Source organism: Triplophysa dalaica, chromosome 17 (genome assembly GCF_015846415.1).
Source record: "Triplophysa dalaica isolate WHDGS20190420 chromosome 17, ASM1584641v1, whole genome shotgun sequence".
NCBI lineage: Eukaryota > Metazoa > Chordata > Actinopteri > Cypriniformes > Nemacheilidae > Triplophysa > Triplophysa dalaica.
In genome coordinates this window covers 19,380,001-19,405,182 of record NC_079558.1, presented here as the reverse complement: position 1 = coordinate 19,405,182, position 25,182 = coordinate 19,380,001, and the positions used below count along the sequence as shown (strand labels likewise).

The 25,182-nt window shown below is 40.7% G+C and overlaps 1 protein-coding gene across 4 annotated transcripts in view; it reads left to right on the top strand.

Annotated features, from left to right (window-relative positions):
* Window positions 1–2,084: 2,084 nt before the first annotated feature.
* The window catches only part of exoc6 (exocyst complex component 6), a 54,685-nt gene continuing 31,587 nt past the window's right edge, over window positions 2,085–25,182 (top strand). For 2 of the 4 annotated variants that reach the window (XM_056770647.1, XM_056770646.1), the window contains exons 1-15: window positions 2,795–2,936; window positions 11,383–11,554; window positions 12,439–12,486; window positions 12,567–12,657; window positions 13,078–13,123; window positions 13,554–13,758; window positions 13,936–14,088; window positions 14,574–14,642; window positions 15,603–15,686; window positions 17,193–17,239; window positions 17,312–17,432; window positions 19,291–19,362; window positions 23,047–23,144; window positions 23,222–23,327; window positions 24,409–24,518. In XM_056770647.1, the coding sequence (XP_056626625.1) occupies window positions 2,839–2,936; window positions 11,383–11,554; window positions 12,439–12,486; window positions 12,567–12,657; window positions 13,078–13,123; window positions 13,554–13,758; window positions 13,936–14,088; window positions 14,574–14,642; window positions 15,603–15,686; window positions 17,193–17,239; window positions 17,312–17,432; window positions 19,291–19,362; window positions 23,047–23,144; window positions 23,222–23,327; window positions 24,409–24,518 (1,520 nt within the window). In that variant the 5' untranslated portion in view covers window positions 2,795–2,838. Of the gene's footprint in view, window positions 2,257–2,794; window positions 2,937–11,382; window positions 11,555–12,438; window positions 12,487–12,566; window positions 12,658–13,077; window positions 13,124–13,553; window positions 13,759–13,935; window positions 14,089–14,573; window positions 14,643–15,602; window positions 15,687–17,192; window positions 17,240–17,311; window positions 17,433–19,290; window positions 19,363–23,046; window positions 23,145–23,221; window positions 23,328–24,408; window positions 24,519–25,182 lie in introns of those variants that run through there. The other 2 variants (XM_056770644.1, XM_056770645.1) reach the window with 2 other exon arrangements.

The following is a 25,182-nucleotide window of genomic DNA, read 5'->3' as shown; positions in this document are numbered from 1 at the left end:
CTCTCTCTCTCTCTCTCTTTCTCTCTCTATCTCTCTCTCACTCACTCACTCACTCTCTCTATCACTCTCTCTATCTCTCGCACTCTATCTCTATCACTCTCTCACTCACTCACTCACTCACTCTCTCTATCACTCTCTCTATCTCTCGCACTCTATCTCTATCACTCTCTCTATCTCTCTCACTCTATCTCTACCACTCTCTCTCACTCACTCTCTATCTCTACCTCTACCACTCTGTCACTCTATCTCTCTCTATCTCTATCACTCTCTCTCACTCACTCACTCACTCACTCTCTCTATCTCTATCACTCTCTCACTCTATATCTATCACTCACTCTCTCTCTATCACGCTCTCTCTCTATCTCTCGCTCTCTCTCTATCACTCTCTCTCTCTCTATCTCTCTCACTCTATCACTCTCTCTCACTCACTCACTCTCTCTCACTCACTCACTCACTCACTCACTCTCTCTATCTCTATCACTCTCTCTCACTCTATATCTATCACTCACTCTCTCTCTATCACTCTCTCTCTCTATCTCTCGCTCTCTCTATCTCTCTATCTCTCGCTCTCTCTCTATCACTCTCTCTTTTCTCTCTCTTTCTCTCTCTCTCTCACTCTCTCTCTGTATCTCTCTCTCTTTTCTCTATCTCTACCTCTCGCTCTCTCTCTATCACTCTCTCTATCTCTCGCTCTCTCTCTTTCTCTATCTCTCTCTCTATCACTCTCTCTCTCTATCTCTCGCTCTCTCTCTTTTCTCTCTCTTTCTCTCTCTCTCTCACTCTCTCTCTTTTCTCTCTCTTTCTCTCTCTCTCTCACTCTCTCTCTGTATCTCTCTCTCTTTTCTCTATCTCTCTCTCTACCTCTCGCTCTCTCTCTATCACTCTCTCTATCTCTCGCTCTCTCTCTTTCTCTATCTCTCTCTCTATCACTCTCTCTCTCTATCTCTCGCTCTCTCTCTTTTCTCTCTCTTTCTCTCTCTCTCTCACTCTCTCTCTTTCTCTCTCTCTCTCTCTCTCTGTATCTCTCTCTCTTTTCTCTCGCTCTCTCTCTTTCTCTATCTCTCTCTCTATCACTCTCTCTCTCTATCTCTCGCTCTCTCTCTGTATCTCTCTCTCTCTTTCTCTATCTCTCTCTCTCTCTCTCTCTCTACCTCTTGCTCTCTCTGTCTTTCTCTATCTCTCTCTATCTCTCTCTCTCTCTTTCTCTATCTCTCTCTCTATCTCTCTCTCTCTACCTCTTGCTCTCTCTTTCTCTATCTCTCTCTCTCTCTCTCTTTCTCTCTCTCTCTCTCTCTCTCTCTCTCTCTTTCTCTATCTCTCTGTCTCTCTTTCTCTATCTCTCTCTCTATCACTCTCTCTCTCTATCTCTCGCTCTCTCTCTGTATCTCTCTCTCTCTTTCTCTATCTCTCTCTCTCTCTCTCTCTACCTCTTGCTCTCTCTCTCTTTCTCTATCTCTCTCTCTCTCTTTCTCTATCTCTCGCTCTCTCTCTCTTTCTCTATCTCTCTCTCTCTCTTTCTCTATCTCTCTCTCTATCTCTCTCTCTCTACCTCTTGCTCTCTCTTTCTCTATCTCTCTATATATCTCTCTGTCTCTCTCTCTCTCTCTCTCTTTCTCTATCTCTCTCTCTCTCTTTCTCTATCTCTCTCTCTATCACTCTCTCTCTCTTTCTCTCTCTCTCACTCTCTTTCATCCTAAAGTCAGAAACTCAAGTATATGATGTAGGATTGAGTTTTATCTCTTTGTTCAAGGTTGTTTCCTGTGAGTCATGTCATAACCTCTTCTTGTTTGTGTCATACACATAGGAAGTTAACACACAACAGTGTTTTGTAACAAATGTGTGTAAAGTCAGATTTCACACAACATGGTAAAACTTTCTTTAAAGATTAGACTAGGTCTACTCTATATACACTTCAGTGTTTGCGTCAGTTTATAAAACTGCAGTTCAATTCACAATTGGGAAATATTTAACAGGACAGCCCTCATGTCTGTTTTGTTGGATTCAAAGTTCTGGAGATCACAAGGTCTGTCTTTTCCTCTGCAGTTTTGTGCTGAGCTCAGTGTGTGTGTGTGTGTGTGTGTGTTCTGCTGTAAAGTTAACACACAGAGACACATTGAGAGAAACAGACATGTCTGACACCGGCTGTGGTTTGAAATCTCCCAAATCTCAAGAAGACGACAACAGAGAAGAAAAGCTCTATGGAAATGTTTTTGCAGAACTTGAATCTGTAGATCTGCCCTTAGAAACATCTTTAGGGTAAAGTCATTTTTTTTTATAAAAGGTTAAATAAAACTTTAAATTATTTAACATTTTATATATTTTGATGTATTTCTGTGTATTTGTTGGTTAATAGCTTAATTAAGTTTTCACACAATTTATCCACAATTGAACAATTTAAATATATGTTGTAGCACTTTATTTTACAGTCCTGTTCTATGTACAATGTATTTACTGTAAAATAAGACTGAAACTCAACCCAGATTATTTACTTGAAAAGAAGCACAAAAGCGTTTCAATGGTTTACTCCACTCAGTGTATTTATGATCCCAACAGTTCGACATAGAACATATTAACTGGCAGAAAACTGACTCTTGTCAAGCACTGAATTTGATTCAATTTTCTCAGTTTTAAGCTGTGGAGGCGTCTATAATCTAAAATATTTCATCTGCGACTTCAAATTTTTTAACTGGTGCGTCTTGCCCTCCCCAATATGGCGGCGTCATTGACGTATGACACATCGGCGCGTGCGTGCGTGACTGCGCAGGGTTACAGCGCCCTCTGTCGGTGGCGGCGTGTCACGGCATCTCTGTCGGTATTGTCAATGACGATCGCGCCATCATGGCGGACAGCGAAAGTCTGGAGACCGTCACCGAACATGAGCGGATCTTACAGGAGATCGAGAGCACGGACACGGCCTGCGTGGGCCCGACGTTACGGTGAGACACGGACGCGACGTGCTTGTGTTTAACGTTTAACGGTGATGGTGACGTGTCGAGGTGTCCTGCGGTTAGATGCATGTAAACAGGCCTTTGTCTGCTAATGCTCACAGGACTGTATGACATTACTGACACATCTATTCAATGATCCGCTGATCGAGTTTCTCGTCTGATCTGCTGTGGCGTGAGTTTGTGTTTTCTCACACGAGTGTCATGTGTCGTGTGATCTCGGTCAGACTGATCGTGTGATGTGCTGCATGTTGCTGTATGTCAGTAATTATGAATCGGTCATCATGTGTGTGCTTGGGTGATGTAACGTCACAGAGGTGAAGCAGCAGGTCACGTGACGTTTCATCAGTGTGAGAATGTGGTGCAGGTGTGTGTGTGCGCGCGATCCAACATCATGAATTGATTTCTCGTCTATGTTCAGGTGAGAGCTGACGTCATACATGTGGGTGTGTCTCAGCAGATTCAGTGTGTCATGACATCATCATCGTCGTCGTCATGTATACGTTACACGTGCCAAGTGCTTTTCTCGAGTGACGTGCATTGCTTTCAATCTGTACACATGCGTGTTCCCAGGGGCTCGAACCCATGACCTTTGCCATGCTCGAGTGACACTGTGAGGGACAGAGACGGGATATGAGTTCTGTTCTGATGCATCAAGCGTCATGATGGTCATTGACATCAGATGTAATCCAATACTGAGGTCAAGCGTATATTCAGCTCTTCTTCATCTCATCATCTGACACTTCACATCTAATCTACATGACATTCAGTATATTCATATATTCAAACGAGATATATATATATATATATATATATATATATATAGAGAGAGAGAGAGAGAGAGAGAGAGAGAGAGACAGGTTTACATGTATGTCCAGAGCTCAAGTTAAAGTGATAGTTCACCCAAAAATGGTAATTCTGTCATCATTTCCTCTCCCTCTTGTCATGTCAAAGCTGTATCACTTTCTTTCTTCCGCAGAATATCAAAAGAAGATATTTTGAAAAATGTTGTTAACTGAACAGTGATGGAGGCATTGATCTGCATTGGTTTTGTGTCCATACAATAGAAGTCAATGGCTGCTACCGCTGCTCTAGTATGAACATTATTCAAAATATCTTCTTTTGTGTTCTGCGGAAGAAAGGAAGTCATTCACGTTTAACATGACAAGAGGGAGAGGAAAATATGACAGAATAAAACATTTTGGGTGAACTATCACTTTAAGGACACATTTAGTTGTTATTGATGTGTATAGACAGAGTGTGGTGATGATGATGATGATGAAGGTGAGACAGATGTTATAGTACATGACTGAAGTATTAGCTCTTTTCTCTTGATGTAAGCACAAGTTCATGATTTGAATCCATATTCTTCTTGTCAGATTGTGAGTGTTTTTCATGTACTCGTCATGATTATTCAATGTGACCTTCATTTCAAAACGTTCATTTATTCATAAATCAATCAGGTGTTAATAAACATGACACTTTAACACACACTTTATCCAAATGAACAACAAATATATTTCACATGATGTAGATGTACACATCAGATGTGTTGTTCACATACAGTATGAGCGCTGGTGTTTGAGAAATGAGCTTCTCTTGTGTCTGTGTGCACAAGATGAGATTGAAATGAGACGCTGACAGCAGCCGTGCCTCACTGACACAGAACAAACACTAAACCTCTGATTTAATATGAGAGATAAGTGGAGTTGTGAGGAGTTCATGATGCCTTTTGTCTCACATGATGTGATAATAAAGTGGCTTATTGTTGATTTATTAAATATGGATGTGCAGTGAAACAGAGAAACATTTCATAACACAAATACTTTGTAGTTTTTTTACTTTAAAATAATGTCTGTAAAATGATTTCAGTTGTAGAATAACTCTGAACCGGATGAATTCTACTGCCGCTGCTGCCTGATCAGAATCATAGCGGCTCACTGTCAGTTGTGTGTTGGTATCGGTACCATAGGTTGCGCTGGACTTTTTTATTGTCTGTCATTTTTACTGACAGGTTTGTAAAAAATCTGTCATAATCTATTTTTCCCGTCACTATGATGCAATGTGATATTACGTGCTCTTAGCATGTTTGTGACGTACCTGCGTTCTTTGAACTTACTGTATTTGAATAGCCAATAAAGCCAAAGTCGTTTACATATTGAAAGTTTCTGTTGTCAGATATAAAATACTAATGACAGACAGATGTTCATGTCTAGTCAGTAACAGGTGCTTGTACGCTGTTTTATAATCATTCATTTATTCACTTAAAAGTAACTTTAAGCTGCTGTTAGGTCATGAAAGGAGAAGATCCAGAGAGACTTTTCTCCACTCACTGAAAGTGAAGGTTTATCACAATGACGCTAGTCACTATCTCTCTCTGAAGGAATAAAGTGTGTAAACACCTCACCACTGGTGTGTGCGCGTCTGTGTGTGTGTATGAGAGCGTGACGAGAGCAAGATGAATGACAGATGGACGCTTTGCAGAATCAGATCCAGAAACAACTCCACACACAACGTTAGAGATCGCTGTGATATTATGAAAAATGAAAAAAGATTTTCAGTTCAAAACTATGGAGAACAAATGAGAAGCTGGTGGGCCGTCATAGTGGTCTTTAAGGATGTAATGATTCGCTGTGAGCCGGTTGAAAATCAATTATAAATGTGTGACGATTCAAATCTGTGGTGTGAACTGAATCGCAATACATGTTTTGAACAGCAGGGGCCGCTGTGTGCGCTGCAAACATAAACGTGGTCATGCTAATATTTCTGAAATGCAAAAAATTCAAGAATAGCACAGACAGTATTAGTTTGTTTATATGAAAGATACTTTTTTATTATTAATTTGGTTTAAAATTGCTGTTTAGTTTTGTTATTTAAAACTTAATTTTAATTTACAAAGAAACATGAAGCGTTTAAGAAATAATGCAAGGCAAGTTGTTCATTTCTAATTTGTTTGAACTAATTTTGTAAAAATAAATCGTGAGTAAAGGTCACATACAGTACGAAATTTTCGTATGCGTTTTTTATTGTATTTTGCTCTCATTTGTACGGTGTCTGTGAATCATTAGAAAATGCAGAAAATTCAAAACCAATTCCGATTTTTTTATGACATGAAAATATCAGAGTAAGTGTGTAAATATGATTGACACAACGTGAGGTCGTATACAATTTGGACCAAACTTCAGACTCAATGTGCATTGGGCTTAAATTGTGAATAATCGCATCTTAGATCAGAATTGTGAATGGTTACATCCCTAGTGGTCTTGATTAAACACCCCCCCCGTCTCATGTGGCTCTGCTGAGTCTCCTCTGATCCTGTGTGGGGTTTCCTGAATGGTCGAGGAATTTATGAGTGGAAATCCGTCAATGACGGAGAATTTTCGGTTAACTGGACCTCTGGTGGGTTCACACAGCCCCGCCCCGCCCTGCCCGTCCCCTTCCTGCTGAAGAGTTTCCAAACCACGTTTCTGCATTCATTCCATCCTTTCTGTTTCATCAGTTTAGTTACAAATTCACGGGGACGCTTATACAGAGACAGTATTTGTGACAATGGTAACAGACAGTTGTGTTTCCTATGTGCAATATAACTTACAGTACAAGCAGATAAAAACACAGCGGCATTGTGGGTATTTTCACAGCTTTAAAGAGATATGAAACACTGTCATCTTTTGTCTTCACAATAGAAGTCAACGGGTTCTGTTCTGTGTTCTGTGGCAGAATGAAACTCATATACACGTTTGAAATGACAAGAACGGTCCTTTAGCATCATCATAGATGTGTGACGGCAGATGATTATATTACACAAAGAGAGTCAGACATACATGTTAATATGAATCTGTGCACAAAGACATGATGACATCATTGTGTGTGTGTGTGTGTGTTTGAGTTGTAAGAGGAGGCTGTGTGTGTGTGTGTTTGAGTTGTAAGAGGAGGCTGTGTGTGTGTGTGTTTGAGTTGTAAGAGGAGGCTGTGTGTGTGTGTGTTTGAGTTGTAAGAGGAGAGTGTGTGTGTGTTTGAGTTGTAAGAGGAGGCTGTGTGTGTGTGTGTGTTTGAGTTGTAAGAGGAGGCTGTGTGTATGTGTGTTTGAGTTGTAAGAGGAGAGTGTGTGTGTATGTTGTGTTTGAGTTGTAAGAGGAGACTGTCTGTGTGTGTGTGTGTGTGTATGTTGTGTTTGAGTTGTAAGAGGAGAGTGTGTGTGTGTATGTTGTGTTTGAGTTGTAAGAGGAGAGTGTGTGTGTGTATGTTGTGTTTGAGTTGTAAGAGGAGAGTGTGTGTGTGTATGTTGTGTTTGAGTTGTAAGAGGAGGCTGTGTGTGTGTGTGTTTGAGTTGTAAGAGGAGAGTGTGTGTGTGTTTGAGTTGTAAGAGGAGGCTGTGTGTGTGTGTGTTTGAGTTGTAAGAGGAGAGTGTGTGTGTGTTTGAGTTGTAAGAGGAGGCTGTGTGTGTGTGTGTTTGAGTTGTAAGAGGAGAGTGTGTGTGTGTTTGAGTTGTAAGAGGAGGCTGTGTGTGTGTGTGTTTGAGTTGTAAGAGGAGAGTGTGTGTGTGTTTGAGTTGTAAGAGGAGGCTGTGTGTGTGTGTGTTTGAGTTGTAAGAGGAGAGTGTGTGTGTGTTTGAGTTGTAAGAGGAGGCTGTGTGTGTGTGTGTTTGAGTTGTAAGAGGAGAGTGTTTGTGTATGTTGTGTTTGAGTTGTAAGAGGAGAGTGTGTGTGTGTATGTTGTGTTTGAGTTGTAAGAGGAGAGTGTGTGTGTGTATGTTGTGTTTGAGTTGTAAGAGGAGACTGTGTGTGTGTGTGTGTGTGTGTGTGTGTGTATGTTGTGTTTGAGTTGTAAGAGGAGAGTGTGTGTGTATGTTGTGTTTGAGTTGTAAGAGGAGACTGTGTGTGTGTATTTGTGAGGGGAAGTCACACTTAGCTCATGTGTTGAACAGAATAAGAGGAAGGAGGAAACTCCTGGTGAATGTGTGTGTGACACAAAGGAGGATATCCCATGATGTGTGTAACATGACCTTCTGAGAGACACTGTGTGTGTGTTTTACTAGAGCTCATCCTCAGTCAGCTGTGTGAGGACAGAGACCGATGAAAACAGTCTGATAGGTCTGATCGGATGGGTGTTGTTGAGCATGAGAACATTGTTGTGCAGGTGACTCTTGATGTTATTCACTGAGTGGTGGAGTATTGTGTGTGTGTGTGTGTGTATTGTCTTCAGGAAATATCTGTTGTTTTGTAGGTTTTCATTCACAGTCTAGACATGGTGGCGGTGTTGCTAATGGCAACAGAGGTTTACTTCCAGCCTTTAGTTGGGCAGTAGAAAGAAAGAGCCAGTTGTCAGTCTCACCTCACAGCTGATTTATGATAGGAAATATATTTCTGCTTCACATACACGTGACATAGTGTTCTTCTGAAACTGAAGCTCATCTCACATCACCTCATGTGTGTGTTGAGATCATGAATCACAGTCTGATAAAACTCAACAGCATTTCAAATTCAAGTAGTCATCATGAGTTCAGACGTTTGATCTGACACATACAAAACATCACTTTGAACTAAAACATAAATGGACCTAATAAGTTAAGAAAGTGTGTGTGTGTGAGTGTGTGTGTGTGTGTGTATGTGAGGTTTAGTTTGATGTGTATTCACTGTTGTCCACCAGGGGTCATCCTTTGACAAGCTCTCATGATGATCATATCGTTACACTGAAACACACACAAACAGTGATGATACACACATCAGAGTGTTGTTATATTTGTCGTGTTTTAAGAGGAACACGTGTATAGTCAGTCTGTGTTTGAGCAGCAGGTGTGTGATATCAGTCCACAGGTGTGTGAGATGTTCTTTCTAGATGGACCAATATACAAGGTTCTGATTCAAACCGTGATAAAATGTTATTGTTATTATTATTAAATACACCCCCCAACAAAAAGCTTTGCCATCATTAACTCTTTACCCTGGTGTCATCTCAAACCTGGACGGCTCTGGAGATTTTATTTAGACACCACTGCAAGTATTCTTGTATTGAGTTGAGTATGTATGGGTTGATAAACATTACTTCTACTTACATAATAAAACATGCCATGTTTTCAGACCTTGAATGAATTAAGTTCATATTCATTGTTCAAACACACAATGTTTAAGAGACAGTTCACTCATTCACTCGCACTCAGATTGTTCTACATTTACATTTATGCATTTAGCAGACGCTTTTATCCAAAGCGACTTACATTGCTTTATACTATACATTTACATAGGTATTTGCAATCCCCTGGGATCGAACCCACAACCTTGCGTTGTTAACGCAATGCTCTTACCACTGAGCTACAGGAAAGCTGGACCTGTAGAAATGTCTGCTTTGCTGAACACAAGAGAATGTATTTGTAAGAATGTCAGTAAGCAAACAGATCTCACCCTCCCTCATTTACTGCCATCGTAGGAAAAATAAACACTGTGGGAGTCAATATGGATGAGATCTGTTTGGTTGCTGACATTCTTCTAAATATCTTCCTTTGTGTTAAGCAGAAGAAAGACGTTTCTACAAGTTTGGAACAATCAGAGGGTGAGTAAATGATGACAGAAGTTTTTTTGCGGTGAACTGTTCCTTTAATGTTTTAATATCCATTTAAGAAGAGTTCAGCAAAACAAATATCCACAAGTTCCCGGAGGGCCCTGCTGTAAAGATGAAGGGGGTAAAACGTCCGGTGAAGTTGTGCATAACACTAAATGCAGCGTTGAATAACTTATTCTGCTGACAGAAAATGAGACTTTGATTCATATTTGATTGTGATAGTGTTGGTTTCATCTGGTAGTAGAATTTTCACATTGTGTCATGATGCTTTCTATCAGATGTGACTGAAGATAAACCCTTAATAGAATGTTAGTTTAAACCTCAGAGGAACAACATTATTTATAGCATTTGATTATGAATCCTGGTTTACATTCATGTGGACACACAATAACGCTTCACACTGTTTAAAGCTGGTATTAGGATGTGTTTGGATCATTGGATCACGAGTGAATGACTCTAAATTCAGGTGTAAATGGGGTGTGAAACCTTTGAGTTTGTCCACTTTCAGCCACTTTCTAAAGAGGTTGAAAACGCTTTCGACCAGATTGTGTTTGTGGTGTAGAAGCTCATGTGGTGCGAACAGACAGAAGAAACTGCCCTCTCTCCGTCTACAGACACTTGCGTAAACAGTCTGGATGCGCATTAGTCGTCTGTATCGAGCACAATGTTTTCTCACCATTCCAGATTTATAACACTTTGGTCCACTTGTGATCCATCTTAAGAGCAGATAGAAACAGGGCCTGTGAGACAAGAGACTGTAAGCCCATAGGTGGAATTTAACAACCTAGATAGTGTTCATTACAATGTTGTATTGTTTCAAAGCAATTAATTCAAAGTTAATCTATAGCCCTATTCACACAGGATTAGTGTTACCTGGGGACATCTGGTCTTTGTAATAATTGCAGACGTTGTCTGTGATCTTAATCCCGTGCAAATCGGCCACAAATGACCTACCATATTCAACGAACACAGAGGTCCTTTGATAATATTAGTCCTGTGTGAATCTGCATCTCTGTGATTGGGCGAGCTTATAAATCATTTTTCAAAGTTTATCCACCGTTTGCCAATAATGGAGGCTGTTCGGAAGTGTTTTGATATTAATTTGGTTGCCGGGTCATTTCCATACATTTCCATACGAGTCTCTCGTTTGTTTATTTATCATGGAAACCTTTGTAACATTGTCAATGTTTGAGACCCGTGATCGCGAACCGGACAGAAGATCAACGTGATCACAGGTCTCAAATGTTGAAAGGTACGCTCATATATCATCATAAACCATACAACTACAGGCTATACAAACTATACACAAAGCCTTGCGATCACATCCGGGAAATAAGTCACAGGCTTCACTTATCCTGTGTGAATGCGGCACATGAATTTATAAATCCCACAAGGTCTCCAGATAAAACTAATCCCATGCGAATAGGGTTTAAGCAGCAATCTCTCAGAGAGCAAGACAACACGCCAACGGTGGTGAGGAACAAAACCCCAATGATGAATACATGAAGATAAACCCTGTGTCTCAGGTCCAGTTCTATTCTGACATGTTACAGCTGTAGAGAAAGTCACTGAGGAAATGCAAATTTACATTTATGCATTTGGCAGACACTTTTATCCAAAGCTACTCACATTGCATTGTCCTATACATTTATACCTAGGTATGTGCAATCCCCTGGGATCGAACACACAACCTTGTGTTGTTAACGCAATGCTCTTACGGCTGAGCTACAGGAAAGCTATAATAATGACATTAGATGTTTGTTTCTTATAAGAAACTTGAATAATGTTGTTTACCAGCACTGTTCTTTCACACTGATGTTTGTTTATTCCTTAATGGTTTCTCGTGTTCATTTGTGGTTAATTCTGGATTATTTCACTGTAGGTCCGTGTACGATGATCAGCCTAACGCACACAGACGGTTTATGGAGAAACTTGATGTGAGAATACGTAACCACGACCGAGAGATCGAGAAGATGTGTAACTTTCATCATCAGGGCTTCGTGGACGCTATCACAGAGCTGCTGAAAGTACGAGCGGATGCGAAGAAACTGATGGTGAGCAGAAATGACACGTGATTATATCAAAACCTTCTGGTTGTTTCACAGGGTGATCACGACTCTGAACTTATTATTACGTGACATTAGAAATATTGTTTGTAAATATGTTCTGAACTGATTTGCGATCAAAGTGTTTCCTGTGGGCCGGTTTGTAAATCTGATCTCATGTTCGTTGTTCATGTGCAGCGATATTAAACTGCAGCGCTCACAGAACTCAGATGAGTTTCGTCTTATCAGTTTTGGTGGCGAGCTTTCTGAGACCCTCAATCACACGCCCATTCTCTTTAGCTCTCTTTCCAGTGAAATATGGTCATCAAGCCAAACCTGTCGTTAGAGAAAGCATATTCACACAACAATAGAGCCAATACAAACCCCATTTTTCATAAGCCTCAGAAAGAATGACCTAATGAGACGTAAAAAGATGTGGGAAAGTCCGGCGTCCCTCGCATCTGATGAGTTCATCATCAGCCACCCACCAACAGCATTTGTATTCAGCCCCAGAAGAAGAAGAAGAAAGCCAAGGTTTAATGACCAGAACGCGCTTGACTGGCACATCGAGCTCATTGAAGGTATCCAGACGGGACCGCTGGTCAATTGGGTCATTGATTTGAATTGTTTGACAGAGCCGCAGAAACAAGCAAAGTTCAAAAATCCCAAGTAAATTCGAAAAGTTCGTCACACAATCTGTTGGAAAGGCCTGTCAGAAGCCATTAGCGGCCACAAAAGCTGCCGGCCGAGCAAAAGTTCAAGTTCCCTCAGCGCATTTGATCCGAATTTGCGCCTCTTTGTTCTTGACTCCTCATGGAGTATGATCTGATCACAGGGGTGAGCTGTTACAACCGGCCATTATTTGTCTAACAAACATGATGTTATGTTTTAAGGGCCAAGTGAGCGACACTAACCGGAGACTTCAAGACGCCGGACGAGAGGTACGACACGCAGTGTGCTTTTGTTCTGCCATCTCATGCACTCGCAGCGCTTTAAACTCTCTCACCTTCTCTCATGTAAGGTGACGGCTCAAACCCAAGAGGTCATCCGCTGTCGGGTTCAGCAGAGGAACATGGCCACCACCGTGGAGAAACTACAGCTCTGCATCCCGGGTGAGAACGCCAGCGTGTTTCATCCACAATCCACAGATCCAGAAACCATAAAGCTTGGTTCTTCCAGTGCACAATCATGTGTTTATATTTGACTGTTTATGAGCCGCTGGGATTCCCTCACAGGGGTTTACACAAACGTTTACACATGCACACAAACATGTATATATTAAGAAAAAGTTGACCTGTATTTATTTATATTTGCCAATAATTGAAATGATGTGTAAATGGTTATTAATGTTAATATTATTATTTTTTCTGAAATAAATGCTGTGTTTTTATTCATACAAAATGAATATGCACAGTACACAGACATACATTATGTAAACCCAAACTTTTATTCTGGAAGTGATTAATCGTGAGTAATGGTTTGACGGCCCTAATTCAAACGCAGTGTTGTGTCTTTCTCTTTTGTTTCTGCAGTTCTGGAAATGTACAGCAAACTGAAGGAGCAACTGGAATCAAAGAGGTGACACATAGTCTGTTTGAACGCGACAGTCCGTCTGTTAGGAAACAAAGACTTCTTCAGAAACATTAGAATTATATTAGAACAGCAGCAGTTTGTGTTTCATCTGCTCCAAACAAACAGCGGAAGTGATGATGACCAAAATCATCTCTGTCAATATGTGTATCGACTTGTATGATGTTCTTAATGTTTAAAGGGTTTTTCACTTGACCTTTGGGATAGCGCTCCAACATAAGGGACCTAAACTGTTGTCTAGTTTGGGAATTGAAGTGTTTCTGATTGGATGAGCCAAATTTGATATTATTGTGGCATGATTTCTTCGCAATGAGATGACTTATATGAAACAATATGAATCCATGGCTTGTTATTTGTCATATGATTGTGATGGAGAGGGCTTTAAATCCCCGTAACACTCTGTGTCTTGATCTTTCAGATATTATTCTGCATTAAAAACTATGGAGCAGCTAGAAAACTTGTATATTCCCCGAGTGAGTCAGTACAGGTTCTGTCAGATCATGGCCGAGACGCTCCCCAAACTCCGCGAGGAGATTAAAGACGTCTCCATGTCTGACCTGAAAGACTTTCTGGAGAGTATCCGCAAACACTCGGATAAGATCGGAGAAACTGCGATGAGACAGGTGAGCGGCCTTTTGTTTTCACTTCATATGATTTGATTTGACCTTCAGCTGACTGACAAAAGCAGTGTATACACTTTCACCAGCCAAAAATCATCACACAAAACACAGCTGTTGTTGTTTGAGGAAGAAGTACTTCTAGAGTAAATCTCAAGGATGATGTTTGTGTTGTTGTTTTAGGCTCAACAGCACCGCACATTTAACAGCGCTGTACAGAAGCAGGTGACGCTCAGCTGTACTAAACCTCTTTATGGTCTGAACGGACGCACGTCGCTCCATCACAACGGTCTGAGTCCTGAGGAGACGGCAGATGAAGACGACGCTGATGATGAGGTTTGACCCACAATCACACACTTAAAAGGACAGTTCATCCAAAAATGTAAAATCTGTCATTGTTTACTCACCCTCAGGATGTTTCAAACCTGTAGAAATGTCTTTGTTCTGATGAACACTGAGAGGATATTTGGAAGAATGTTCTAAGACATCGTTGTTCCGTTGAACACATAATGAGATATTTTGTAGAATTAAGGAACACAAAGCATTCTCCAGGACCTTTGACAACCATTTAATTCTATGGCAGTCAACGATGTCCCAGAACTAATAACGACTGCCATTCTTCCAAATATCTTTCTGTGTGTTCATCGGAACACAGGTAATCAGGTATGACATGACACAAGGACGAATAAATGATGACAGAATTTTCATTTTTGGATGAACTGTCCCATGAACAAAAAGCATGTGTGTAGGTTCTTTCATGAGCACAGCTTTAGCGCCTGAAATATTCACATAAATAGTGAAAGTTTTCTTTTCCTTCAAAGGTTTTGACGGCTCAGGATCTGGTGGATTTCTCACCTGTCTATCGCTGTCTTCACATCTACACTGTTCTGGTAACGTCACTCCAGACACACAATATAAGAAAAACTCTCCAGCATAACATGTTATGAAAGTTTGTTTGGCTAAATGTGTGTTTTTGGCACCTGAAGTGTTATTGGCTAATGTAAACGCAGGGATTTCCAGAGTTTTGACTGTCACGACATCAATATTATTTTTGCTCTAAACCAAACGCAAACCACGGTGAGGTGTGGTTCAGTGAAGGGGTCGGAGCGCAGTGTCTGATGGGACTGACCGAGCACTAACCCCCATGCAACACAAAAACAACACTGTCAAACCTGAGAGCAGCCATTCAGATTGTGCACAAACTGACCGTGGGACGAATCGATGCTTCACTTAATGAGAACACCAGAGCTTCTGACCGCTGAGATACCCGAGGTGCTGACGGGGGAGAGAGAGAGAGAGAGAGAGAGACAGAGAGAGAGAGAGAGAGAGAGAAGGAGAAAGAGAGAGAGAGAGACAGAGAGAGAGAGAGAGAGAGAAGGAGAAAGAGAGAGAGAGAGAGAGAGAGAGAGAGAAAGAGAGAGAGAGAGAGAGAGAGAGAGAGAGAGAGAGAGAAGAAGAAAGAGAGAGAGAGACAGAGAGAGAGAGAGAAGGAGAAAGAGAGAGAGAGAGAGAGAGAGAGACAGAGAGACAGAGACAGAGAGAGAGAGAGAGAAAGAGAGAGAGAGAGAGGGAGGGAGAGAGAGAGAGAAGGAGAAAGAGAGAGAGAGAGATTGATTTACAGTCTCTCCAGACCTTCTGATATGTCAACCCATCAATCACTGCTGTGACAAGTTTACTCAAGAATGAATCATTTTGAGTAAAATCTGAAATAAAAGCGTTGAAAAAAATCTCGTCGACTGTCAGAAGATCCGGTCTAAAGATCAAAGTTTCTGTCAGATATACTGCAAGCACATGTTACCTGTTGTGTAGACGACTTGTGTCAAATGTGTGTAATTGATGTGTGTTTTTAGGGGGACAGAGAGACGTTTGAGAATTATTACAGAAAGCAGAGAAAGAAGCAGGCCAGACTGGTCCTGCAGCCTCAGTCTAATATGGTTTGTGTTCTTTCTCTCTATATGTGTGTGTGATGTCAGGGGTTAAGATGTGCAGTGTTGTTTACTACTTTCATATTTTATTTTTCAAATGTCTCTTATTTTATCAGGATGTTTTTACTTTGGAAAAAAAATTCACAACATTAAAAAAGCTTTTAAGTAGGGCTGTCAACGTTAACGCATGTGAATAACTTATAAAGATTAAAGGGCCGGTCACACATGACTTTTCCCTCCTTTGACTTCCATTCATACACATGCGAATGCGTCAGACCGGAAACGCAAGCCCGTCTGAAGATATTTTGCATTTCGCTGCGTTGCAAAGTTTGGTGAACTTTGACCTTCGAATTCGCGTCAGATGAGCGCGTGAGACCAATAGAAGATCAAAATGTCGCAGTATGACCTCTCGGTACAGAAATGTAATAGATGGAAGAATCGCTCCATCCCATTTTCGCAGCACCGTCCGAACAAACTTCGCATGCTCAAAGTCTTATCTGACCACGGCATAACACGTACAAATGATTAATACATCGTCTGTTTATTTGGTCATCCTTTGCCAGCTACATTAGATAATCACGCTCTTATTCATGTAAAGGTCTTTAAAGCGTTTAAGCGTGTTTGGAAACAGATGCTTTGACGTGTTCAGTATAGATAGACAGCTTCAAGCATCAGTATTAACTTCTCCTCATGCTTGAATCAACAAAACCACACAAGATTATCCCAGAAAGCCCATTTTGTTTCGTAAGCACAGACATCAGCGTGTTAAATAAAATCCTGAATGAATGAAGAGAGTTGTGAGGATGGGAAAGAGCGTCAGATCTGTGTAGAGCATCATCTCTTAAACCTGCTGCTGTGAGTCCTGTCACTAATGTTGATCAAAGAACTAAAGAAAAGAGAAATGTAATGTGTACTGAAGCTTTAATGAGAGTTCTTCTCTATTTCATTTATAATTTAGCTTTAAACACTGTATTTGAGAACTTCATTCAATTTCGTTATATTTCCCTTCTGTTAGACATGATAGCTCTCAATTACTCTGTTGAACAGCTATAATTATCTACATTATGTTAATTATGTAAGTTATGTTAATTATGTAATGTTAAAGTGACGAAAAATCATCTATTGAATAAAGACTGCAGTACTATTATCAGAATGTTGGCTTTCATTCATAAAATGATGCCATCAAAGAAATCTGTTGTTTCTACATTCATTTGGAGATTAAATGTGAAATTATTCTAATGTAAAAGTAAACTTCAAACATATATTTTATGTGTGATTAATCGTAATTAATAAAGAAAAAATATGTGATTAATCAGATAATGTTTTTTATTGATTGACAGCACTTCTTTTAGTACTGAAATACAATAAAAGTGTTTTATATTTAATGAAAAAGTATTTTTAAAGTATTTTGACTTAATGACTGTATTAAAGTTAAAAAACTGTCTGTAGTAAAGTGAATAATAATGTTTTAAATGTAGTGTAGTATCCTTCATGACCTTATGATGTTTATTTCAGCACGAGACAGTTGAGGGCTACAGGAGATACTTTAATCAGATTGTGGGGTGAGTGACATTATGACTTCTCCCGGACATAAGATGGTGGGTTTATTTTTCTCATGAACTCGCTCTGTGCAGGTTTTTTGTGGTGGAGGATCACATATTACACGCCACGCGGGGTCTGGTGACCAGAGCCTTCACGGACGAGCTGTGGAACATGGCCCTGTCGAAGATCATCGCCGTTCTCCGCACGCACTCGGTGAGTGTTTCGGGGGAGGCACGGGTTTGTCTTTTTGTGATTGAAAGTTGAAAGATCAGCGGGAGAGAGAGGCGGCCTGACCTCTTTGTTAGCAGCGCAGGACTCAGGCTGTGAGCTCCAGCCGCAGGACATTTGCATAATCCCTCTGTGATTTACAACTGACTGAGCCTGCAAACACACTCAGTCCTGACACTTTAGAATATTCACACTTAATCTGCTGTTATTGTTGCAATCTGTCCTCATTAGGGCCGACTGACCTCTCCATTAGATCAGGCTGAAAGGAGAGACTCACCGGGAAATACTTCAATTATCATTCCAAAACAAACCCAGCTCTCGCCTCCTATCCTGTACGCCTGCGTCGCATGCAAAACACCGCACATTTAAATCGCACTCCTCATGCTCATCCTTACTTCTTATAGAGGCTTTCTACAACACAACTACATTTACAACAGCTTGTTTTTATCATCAATGACTAGGTTTGTAGGCTTCGACTTTATTATTTCATCAAATAACTTTCACACTAGAACGTGACACCAAAAGCCCTCTGAAATAAATGATTATCAATGGTTGTCGTCATTTCTTGATGATGAAAATGATTTTGATGTGTGTGTGTGTGTATGCGCGCGCACGTGTGTGTGTGGGGTGATTTACACACTGGTGGCATGTGAGAGGAAGGCCCGTCGGTGCAGGCGTTCTATCTGAGTGCTTAACAAGAGAATGACAGGAGCACAAGAGGCTGTAAATCACAGCTGTAGCTTCTGTAGAATCACAGTCAGTCAGATGAAAATATGACCCGTCTGTCTGAACACATCAGCTGTCTGTCAGGACGTGTGTGTGCATGCATCATGTTTTATGAGGAGTGTGATGTCATTGATGAAGGAGTGACGAGCACCAGTGTAAAGGCAGCGGTGTGTTTTGACGCTGTTTCATCATCAGAACGAATGATTTGTTTGTTGACATGTTAAACACATTATAGCACTCTAGAGCTCCACCGGCGAGGAAACAAAAGACATCATGGGAATAGAACGCTTAGAATGGGAATTGTATTGGTTTAATGAAAACTATAAAGATCGTTTGGTGGGATGTCTTCTGGATGATGGGATCTGATTTTAAATTTAAAATCTTACTGGGATATGACATGAAACACTGCGTACTGGATTGTTGTACTGGTTTTAATGGTAAACAGCTGATGGTTCTGTAATGGAAACCATCAGAATATCAGTGTGAACAGGATGAAGTGATGTAATCATACATGCTGACACCTCTCTTCATGTACCTCAATCGTGTTCAAAACAAGCTGAATTTATATCATGCTAATAGGTTTATATGGCAGTGGGTGGGCTGTCAATCATCATCTCTCTCTCTTTCTCTCTCATTTAACCTCATTGACCGTGGGGGGGGGGTTATTTAGATGCTAATGTACCCTGAAGACTCATTAAGACACAAGTATATTTGATCAATACACGACTGACTGTGAGCTGCCCATTTACAGGCTAATGTTAAACCAAACTCTATCTCTCAGCTTCTTCACACAAGAGCCTCATATTCAACTTCAGACGATCAGGAGAAACAAACAATCACTTATTATTAAAGAAAAGGATTTTACGTGTTCATTTAAAGTATAAACATGAGATTTACATTTATGTATTTGGCAGATGCTTTTATTCAAAGTGACTTACATTGTCTTTTACTTAGTTTCTAAGTGTGTGCAAAACCCAAGCTTGGTGTTGCTAGCGTCACACTCTAACCACTGAGCTACAGGAAATCTGTAAATAATGTTATACTTCAACAAATGTGAATAGATCTCATGTGTTTTTACAGATGTTGTGATGTGATCAGTTGTGTTTGTGTGTTTCAGTCGTACTGCACTGACCCTGATCTGGTTCTAGAGCTGAAGAACCTCATTGTTATATTTGCAGACACTTTGCAGGTATATTTTCACATTTGAAGTTTGTGTGCGTGTGTAATTCAGTGTGATATTTGTGTGTGTGTTTACGTGTGTAATTTAGTGTGGTGTTTGTGCATGTGTGTGTACTTCAGTGTTATTCAGTGTGTTTAACTGTGTTATTCAGTGTGGTGTTTGTGTGGGTTTAACTGTGTTATTCAGTGTGGTGTTTGTGCGCGTGTGTGTACTTCAGTGTGGTGTTTGTGCATGCATGTGTACTTCAGTGTGGTGTTTAACTGTGTTATTCAGTGTGGTGTTTGTGCGCGTGTGTGTACTTCAGTGTGGTGTTTATGTGGGTTTACCTGTGTTATTCAGTGTGGTGTTTGTGCATTTATGTGTACTTCAGTGTGGTGTTTATGTGGGTTTAACTGTGTTATTCAGTGTCATGTTTGTGTGGGTTTACCTGTGTTATTCAGTGTGGTGTTTGTGCATGCATGTGTACTTCAGTGTGGTGTTTATGTGGGTTTAACTGTGTTATTCAGTGTGGTGTTTGTGTGCGTTTAACTGTGTTATTCAGTGTGGTGTTTGTGCATGCATGTGTACTTCGGTGTGGTGTTTGTGTGTGTTTAACTGTGTAATTCAGTGTGGTGTTTATGTGGGTTTAACTGTGTTATTCAGTGTCATGTTTGTGTGGGTTTACCTGTGTTATTCAGTGTGGTGTTTGTGCAGGCATGTGTACTTCAGTGTGGTGTTTATGTGGGTTTAACTGTGTTATTCAGTGTGGTGTTTGTGCATGCATGTGTACTTCAGTGTGGTGTTTATGTGGGTTTAACTGCGTTATTCAGTGTCATGTTTGTGTGCGTTTAACTGTGTTATTCGGTGTGGTGTTTGTGCATGCATGTGTACTTCAGTGTGGTGTTTATGTGGGTTTACCTGTGTTATTCAGTGTGGTGTTTGTGCATGCATGTGTACTTCAGTGTGGTGTTTATGTGGGTTTAACTGTGTTATTCAGTGTGGTGTTTGTGCGCGTGTGTGTACTTCAGTGTGGTGTTTATGTGGGTTTAACTGTGTACTTCAGTGTGGTGTTTGTGTGGGTTTAACTGTGTAATTCGGTGTGGTGTTTGTGCATGCATGTGTACTTCGGTGTGGTGTTTGTGCGCGTCTGTGTACTTCAGTGTTATTCAGTGTGTTTAACTGTGTACTTCAGTGTGGTGTTTGTGTGGGTTTAACTGTGTTATTCAGTGTGGTGTTTGTGCATGCATGTGTACTTCAGTGTGGTGTTTGTGCGCGTGTGTGTAATTCAGTGTGGTGTTTATGTGGGTTTAACTGTGTTATTCAGTGTGGTGTTTGTGCATGCATGTGTTATTCAGTGTCATGTTTGTGTGGGTTTAACTGTGTTATTCAGTGTCATGTTTGTGTGGGTTTAACTGTGTTATTCAGTGTGGTGTTTGTGCATGCATGTGTACTTCGGTGTGGTGTTTGTGTGGGTTTAACTGTGTAATTCAGTGTGGTGTTTGTGTGGGTTTAACTGTGCTTTTCAGTGTGGTGTTTGTGCATGTGTGTGTTCTTCAGTGTGGTGTTTGTGTGGATTTAACCGTGTAATTCAGTGTCGTGTTTGTGTGGGTTTAACTGTGTTATCAGTGGGGTGTTTGTGCACGTGTGTGTACTTCAGTGTGGTTATTGTGTGGATTTAACTGTGTAATTCAGTGTCGTGTTTGTATGGGTTTACCTGTGTTATTCAGTGTGGTGTTTGTGCATGCATGTGTACTTCAGTGTGGTGTTTGTGTGGGTTTACCTGTGTTATTCAGTGTGGTGTTTGTGTGGATTTAACCGTGTAATTCAGTGTCGTGTTTGTGTGGGTTTAACTGTGTAATTCAGTGTCGTGTTTGTGTGGGTTTAACTGTGTTATTCAGTGTGGTGTTTGTGCGCGTGTGTGTACTTCAGTGTGGTGTTTGTACGCGTTTAACTGTGTTATTCAGTGTGGTGTTTGTGCATGCATGTGTACTTCGATGTGGTGTTTGTGTGTGTTTAACTGTGTAATTCAGTGTGGTGTTTGTGTGGGTTTAACTGTGTAATTCAGTGTGGTGTTTGTGTGCGTTTAACTGTGTTATTCAGTGTGGTGTTTGTGCATGCATGTGTAATTCGGTGTGGTGTTTGTGTGGGTTTAACTGTGTAATTCAGTGTGGTGTTTGTGTGCGTTTACCTGTGTTATTTAGTGTGGTGTTTGTGTGGATTTAACCGTGTAATTCAGTGTCGTGTTTGTGTGGGTTTAACTGTGTTATTCAGTGTGGTGTTTGTGTGGATTTAACCGTGTAATTCAGTGTCGTGTTTGTGTGGGTTTAACTGTGTTATTCAGTGTGGTGTTTGTGTGCGTGTGTGTACTTCAGTGTGGTGTTTGTGCGCGTTTAACTGTGTTATTCAGTGTGGTGTTTGTGCATGCATGTGTACTTCGGTGTGGTGTTTGTGTGTGTTTAACTGTGTAATTCAGTGTGGTGTTTGTGTGGGTTTAACTGTGTTATTCAGTGTGGTGTTTGTGTGCGTTTAACTGTGTTATTCAGTGTGGTGTTTGTGCATGCATGTGTACTTCGGTGTGGTGTTTGTGTGTGTTTAACTGTGTAATTCAGTGTGGTGTTTGTGTGGGTTTAACTGTGTAATTCAGTGTGGTTTTTGTGTGCGTTTACCTGTGTTATTCAGTGTGGTGTTTGTGTGGATTTAACCGTGTAATTCAGTGTCGTGTTTGTGTGGGTTTAACTGTGTTATTCAGTGTGGTGTTTGTGTGGATTTAACCGTGTAATTCAGTGTCGTGTTTGTGTGGGTTTAACTGTGTTATTCAGTGTGGTGTTTGTGCATGCATGTGTACTTCGGTGTGGTGTTTGTGTGTGTTTAACTGTGTAATTCAGTGTGGTGTTTGTGTGCGTTTAACTGTGTTATTCAGTGTGGTGTTTGTGCATGCATGTGTACTTCGGTGTGGTGTTTGTGTGTGTTTAACTGTGTAATTCAGTGTGGTGTTTGTGTGGGTTTAACTGTGTAATTCAGTGTGGTATTTGTGTGCGTGTGTGTACTTCAGTGTGGTGTTTGTGCGCGTTTAACTGTGTTATTCAGTGTGGTGTTTGTGCATGCATGTGTACTTCGGTGTGGTGTTTGTGTGTGTTTAACTGTGTAATTCAGTGTGGTGTTTGTGTGGGTTTAACTGTGTAATTCAGTGTGGTGTTTGTGTGCGTTTAACTGTGTTATTCAGTATGGTGTTTGTGCGCGTTTAACTGTGTTATTCAGTGTGGTGTTTGTGCATGCATGTGTACTTCGGTGTGGTGTTTGTGTGTGTTTAACTGTGTAATTCAGTGTGGTGTTTGTGTGGGTTTAACTGTGTAATTCAGTGTGGTGTTTGTGTGCGTTTAACTGTGTTATTCAGTGTGGTGTTTGTGCATGCATGTGTAATTCAGTGTGGTGTTTGTGTGCGTTTAACTGTGTTATTCAGTGTGGTGTTTGTGCATGCATGTGTAATTCAGTGTGGTGTTTGTGTGGGTTTAACTGTGTAATTCAGTGTGGTGTTTGTTTGCGTTTAACTGTGTTATTCATTGTGGTGTTTGTGCATGCATGTGTAATTCAGTGTGGTGTTTGTGCGTGTTTAACTGTGTTATTCAGTGTGGTGTTTGTGCATGCATGTGTAATTCAGTGTGGTGTTTGTGTGTGTTTAACTGTGTAATTCAGTGTGGTGTTTGTGTGTTGCAGGGCTATGGTTTTCCTGTCAACAGACTCTTTGACCTGTTGTTTGAGGTCAGAGATCAATACAACGAGACGTTGCTGAAGAAATGGGCTCTGGTGTTCAGGTGAAGGATGACTTTACACTTGCGTCCCTCCAGTATGTGTTGTGGTGTGTGCTGACGTGTGTTGTGTTTCATCTCAGGGAGATCTTCGAGCAGGATAACTACAGTCCCATACCTGTGGAGAACGAGGAGGAATATAAAGCAGTCATCAGTCGCTTCCCCTTCCACGACGCCGAGATCGAGAAGGTTCGTCACACACAGATTTGATGCGTTCACTAGTTTTGCTGAAATGTCAGGTGCTCTCTTGTTTGTAAGTGGGTTGGATAAAAGCATCTAGTGTATGAATCACAGAAGTTTTTACAGAGAGTTGATGTAGAATAATCTAAACCTACTGTCTTCACACACCCAAATTGTCATAATTCATTAGTTCTATTAGGCAAGGCAAGGCAATTTTATTTATATAGCACATTTCATACACAGTGGCAATTCAAAGTGCTTTACATAGAAGAAATTAAAATAATAAAAAGAAATAAGAGTAATTAAAACAGTTTATAAAAGTAAAATACAGTACAGTACAGACAGTCGGACGAACATTGGCACAGTGCTCATTCATTAAATGCATAGCTAAACAGATGCGTTTTGAGTCTGGATTTGAAAGTGACTATTGTAGGAGCACATCTGATCTCCTCTGGAAGCTGGTTCCAGCTGGGGCTGGCATAATAGCTAAAAGCAGATTCGCCATGCTTTGAGTGAACCCTTGGTATTTCTAGCTGATATGATCCTAGTGATCTGAGTGATCTGTTGGGTTTATATTCATTGAGCATATCTGCAATGTATTGAGGTCCTAGGCCATTGAATGATTTATATACCAGTAATAATACTTTAAAATCAATCCTAAATTTAACTGGGAGCCAGTGTAAAGACCTGAGGACTGGTGTGATATGTTCATATTTTCTAGTTCTGCTCAGAATCCTGGCGGCAGCGTTCTGTATGAGCTGCAACTGTCTAATGGTCTTTTTGGGAAGGCCAGTGAGGAGTCCGTTACAGTAATCCACCCTGCTGGTGATGAAAGCATGAACAAGTTTCTCTAAGTCTTGTCTGGAAACAAAGCATCTAATTCTTGCAATATTTTTCAGATGGTAGTATGCTGATTTGGTTATTGCTTTGACATGACTACTGAAACTAAGGTCTGACTCTAGTGTCACACCAAGATTCCTGACTTTTAAAGAACGCTTCTTAAACATTTCAATTGCTATAAATAAATAATGTTGCTTTTAATGCTAAAGAGTTTTGACTTGAATGTGGGTTTTCTTTTCCTGTTGAACAGCAACAGTTTCCAAAGAAGCTGCCGATGTCCCAGTCCGTGCCTCAGATCTACGCTCAAGTGAAGGAGTTTATTTATGCCAGTTTAAAGTTCTCTGAGTCGCTTCATCGCAGGTGAATCCACACATTCATCTCACTGACACACAAACACAGAAATCCACCCAATGTTGTGATGTTCTACTGCACTCTCTACACAAAAGAAACACATGAAGGTTCTCTGAGGTGGTGATATTGTGATGTGTGAGAGATCTCAGCGCTCTTTGGCTGTTGTGATTCCCATCGGGTCAGAAGTGTTTGACCTCTGACAGTCCCTTTACCTCTTTGACATCTGATGTTATCATTGCTACATTTCATCTAAAGCCACTTCAATAGATTCAACATGATTTTTTTGTTCAAACCTATTCAGATTCAGACCCTGCTGTTGCTTTGATCAGTTCCCAAACTTCTCAGCCCGCGATCCCCAAAATAACAGTCCCAGTGACTGGAGACCCCCACTGTCCTCAGAGGAGGTTCAAGTACACAAACGTTGCCCTCAAATGCTTACATGCACCTATTCTCCCCAATCGTGCAAAATGACAACTCAAAAGTGCACAGTCTAACATCAGATTATAGTTCCATACTCGTTACTTTACGTGTTGTTCTACATAAACTATCAACTATTACTACAGATTTCATCAAGTGATGCGAGTGCCTGAGGACGATGACCTCTCTGACTGCGCACTTCTCCGTCCTCCTCCGCTGGCCTTCCTGGGTTATCGTTGGGCGATATTAATCAACA